This window comes from Fukomys damarensis, unplaced genomic scaffold (genome assembly GCF_012274545.1).
Source record: "Fukomys damarensis isolate Sample0158 unplaced genomic scaffold, DMR_v1.0_HiC HiC_scaffold_13, whole genome shotgun sequence".
Classification (NCBI taxonomy): Eukaryota; Metazoa; Chordata; class Mammalia; order Rodentia; family Bathyergidae; genus Fukomys; species Fukomys damarensis.
In genome coordinates, this window is record NW_022900925.1 from 10,554,355 (window position 1) to 10,558,104 (window position 3,750).

The window sequence follows — 3,750 nt, forward strand, 5'->3', positions numbered from 1 at the left end:
GCACAGCACCTGGAGCTCTTTCTCCAGCTGGGTCTGCAGGTCTTCCATCCCTGGGGACAGCAGCAGCCGAGCTGGGAGGCTCTTAGAGCGCCTCACAAGCATGGGGTTTGCACCGTTGAGGAACTGGTATCCAAAGAGGGCATCATCCTTCCAGCAATCCAAGACCCGTGCTGAGGACACGAGGACATGAGCTGAGGACACACTGTGAGCTCTGAGCTCTTCATCCCATTGACTTACATCTCCTACTCTCCCTCCCTCTTCTTCCAGATCTCTAGGTTGGAATTCCGTATACAGGTTTTGGGAGGTTGTGGTAACTGACCAGCCAGAGGAGTCTCTTTAACCAATACTTTTTTAAAATCTTCCAGTCTTTTTACACAAATTGCAAGCTCCAATGTCCCCTTAATAGCCAAATCCTTCAACCTGTACAAAAAGGAAAGTGTGCAAAAATCAAGGAAGATCCCACCTGCAGCCTAGGAGGAAAGTGTCCGACCTCAACGTGGCACTCACCCTTTTGCCAGGGAGAAGTTGAAGTCTAAATCCTTATCCTCCAGGAACCGCTGGTCCCTAGGAAGGTCCTGCCTCGAACTCCCTGCTATAGGCAGGATTAATCCATCCTTCCAGGAGCCCCACCTGAGGAAGAACACGCAGTGCGGAGTGAGTGGGGCGCCAGATTTGGGGATCTGTGGGGGATCCAGGCTTTCTCCACTCACCGGTACACCGTCTTTCTAGCCTCCACCTCCTGCTCCCGCTGTGTCTTGAACAAGTTCTGGGGGTCATCACTCACGGTCAGGGCTGGGGGAGAGGAAAAGGGCTGGAGTCTTCCCCGGACTGCCCCTCCCGGCCTCTCTGCCTGCCCTCCTCCTCGTCCCACCCTTTCACTTCTCCCCCACCCCACCCCGCCATCTGTCCCATTTAGTGTTTGTCATAGCATCTCCCCGACCGACCGCTGCTTCCTGCAGCCGCACCCCGTTCCCTAGCGCCGCACCAGTGCCCTCTGGCAGGCAGATAATCCCGTCGCCCTGCACCCAGCGGTAGCAGGGGAAAAAGGCCTCGCCCTGGGTCCCTGGGCCCTGAACCGTGATCCACTTGCAGAACCAGTCAGAATCCAGCAGGAGTTTGTGTTTGCGTAGCTTCACCAGCAGGAGGCGCCCCAGGTACAAAGGGACCTCGATATTCAACTCGGTCTCCTGCGGGACAGAGCGCAGTTCAGAGACAAGCAGAGGGCTCCCTGGACCTCCAGAGAAGCTTGGGCCGCTTGGCCCTCGGAGCCACTCGGGAGGGACGCGGCCAGAGGGCGGGAAGAGCCGCTTTGCGGGACACCAGCATCCTAGGCCTCCAATCAGGTCTGGAGCCCCGCAGCGCGCCCCAGCTGAGCTGGTGCATCCCTCCTTGCACCCAAGCAGCTGGGTGCTCCTTCCTCCGCTTCCCGCTTTCCTATCAGGCACCCTTCGGACCTCATCTCCCCCACCCCACCCAGCCCCTCTCCTGCGGAGACTCCGCTCCCCTGCGCCCTCAAGTCCCGGCCCCGACCCGCACTGACTTTGCCAGGCAGCGGCGGCAGCAGCTTCCCGAGGTCCGCCTCCCCGTGCTCGCCCACCAGCCACAGCTGCACGCAGTTGCTGGAGCCCGCCAAGAGCGAGCTCCCCGTGGCGACGCGGATCGTGTACTTGCCCATCTCGCCTGGATCTAGCGAGGGACCTGGGAAGTGGGCCGTTAATAAGACCGAGACCCTGCCCCGGGGCGCCACGCCCAGACCAGAGTCCCCATCGCGTGGGTCGCCCACCCGGTTTCCTCCCTGACTCAGAGGCAGAAGTCTAGCTCACACCCTCTGGGTTCTCAGGGTTTCTCTCCAGCAGCCCCGCAAGTGCAGCCCACTCTCGCTCACTTGGCAAGCGCTTCCTGATGCCACAGTCACACCCGGGCAGGAGCTGAGCGTTCTGCCCGTGGATGATGATGAAACCTGAAGCCAGCATCTCCCCTGCCCAATTTTGGTGAAAAAATTAATGAGATTGGCCCATGGGCCGTTCTCCCCACATTGAGACTGAAGAGAGAAGCAAAGGAAACTGAGATTTTCCAAGGATTTTCCAGGCCCCGTGAAACCCAGCTCAGTTCTTTCCCTTGGGGTCTGTGAGATACCCAGGGGCCCTTTCAATAAATCTCCATGTGTTGCTCAAATTAGCTTGAAGTGGTTTTCTAGAGCAATCAGCTCCGCCACATATGACGCCCCCCACCCAATCCTATCCAGAGTGAGTCCGAGTTATTGATGCAGAGAAAGAAGTTAAAGGACCAAGTAGTAACAAGTCTCAAGAGCTGAAGTATCAGTATGAACCTCTATTCCTTTTCTCATAGCTCTTTGCTTAATAAATGTTTGGCCTGAGTCCACAGTTTTTTAATCACTCCTGTTTAGTAGCATAGTTTTATTTCGGTGTTTAAAATTGCTCCCCTTATCAGTCCCATCACAGAGCCCATCTAAGCCCTTCTCCTTGCACCCCTCTTCCAATCCTAGCTCAAGGTATTTTGGATCTAGAGGCTTAGTGTAAAGGAGAAGGCTGATCTGCTTCTCACATGCTTTTTCTTCCTTTCTCTTTTTTCTTTATTTTCAGTATTTATTTATTTTTAACAGTTCTACAAAAGTATAAATGCTGTACATGTTATGGGGTACCTGTAATGTTTGATGCCATGCATACAGTTCATGATCTTTAAATCAGGTTAAATATATTTTTATCTCCTCAAGGATTTATAATTTTGGGTTGAAAACTTTCAAAATCCTTTCTTGTAATTCTTGAAATGTATGGTACATCCTCTGCAGTCGCCTTACTGTGCAATGCCCCAGGAGTTCTTCCTCCTATCGGATTGTATCCTAGCACCCCTCCATCAACCTTCCCTCATACCTTCTCCAAGAGTATCGTCCCTGGACCCTGGTAATTGTCATTCTACTCAGCTTCTATGAGAACAACTTTTTTAGATTCCATGTATATGTGAGTTCACACAATACCTGTCTTTCTATGCCTGTCTTATTTCACTTAATATGATGTCTTCCAACTGCATCCGTGTTGTCACAGGATTTCATTCTTTTTATGCTGTATAGTAGCCCACTGTGCACATTATTGCAATTTATCCACTCATCAGCTCATGGACAGATTTTTTCCATTTTTGGCTATTTGAATAGTGCTTTGATCAACATGTATCCTGACATTTAATTAGTTCTAATAGTTTTGGTGGACTTTTAGGGATTTTCTATACATAAGACTATGCCACCATTGGTGGCAATTTGACTTCTTTTCTTTATCTTGCTCAATTGCTCTGGCTAGGGCTTCCAGCAATATGTTTAATATCAAGGTAAAAGTAGGCATCTTGGTTAGCTATCTGTGGATAGCCAGATCTTAGACAGAATATTTCATCTGTTTAAATTTTTCTTAGTACATGTTTGCAGTACATAATGATTACATTCACTGTGGTGAAGTCATACGTGTATATAACACATCTTATTTTTTTATTTCCCCTTCTCCTTCAAACCCACCCTTCCACCATCTCTTCATCCTTTTCACAAAATATCTGTTTCCCTCTTTCTTGTTATCTATCTTTCATTTTGCTCTTTAAATTATTTATCCTTTGAATTTCTCACATAAGAGAAACCATGTGATATTTAACCTCGTAGGTCTGATTTATTTCACATAACATTGTGCTCTCGAGGTGCATTCATTTCCCTACAAATGATTCAAATGTATGCTTCTTTATGGCAGAGTAGTG

At 49.8% G+C, this 3,750-nt stretch overlaps 1 protein-coding gene across 1 annotated transcript in view; it reads right to left on the minus strand.

Moving 5' to 3' along the window:
- The window catches only part of LOC104849363 (arachidonate 12-lipoxygenase, epidermal-type), a 7,243-nt gene extending 5,146 nt beyond the window's left edge, over positions 1–2,097 (minus strand). Inside the window, exons 1-7 of the mRNA XM_010605766.2 lie at positions 1,886–2,097; positions 1,541–1,698; positions 986–1,187; positions 711–792; positions 508–630; positions 320–420; positions 10–170 (exon numbers count right to left, since the gene is read on the minus strand). Of these exons, the coding sequence (XP_010604068.1) occupies positions 10–170; positions 320–420; positions 508–630; positions 711–792; positions 986–1,187; positions 1,541–1,698; positions 1,886–1,973 (915 nt within the window). The 5' untranslated portion in view covers positions 1,974–2,097. The remainder of the gene's footprint in view (positions 1–9; positions 171–319; positions 421–507; positions 631–710; positions 793–985; positions 1,188–1,540; positions 1,699–1,885) is intronic.
- Positions 2,098–3,750: the final 1,653 nt, after the last annotated feature.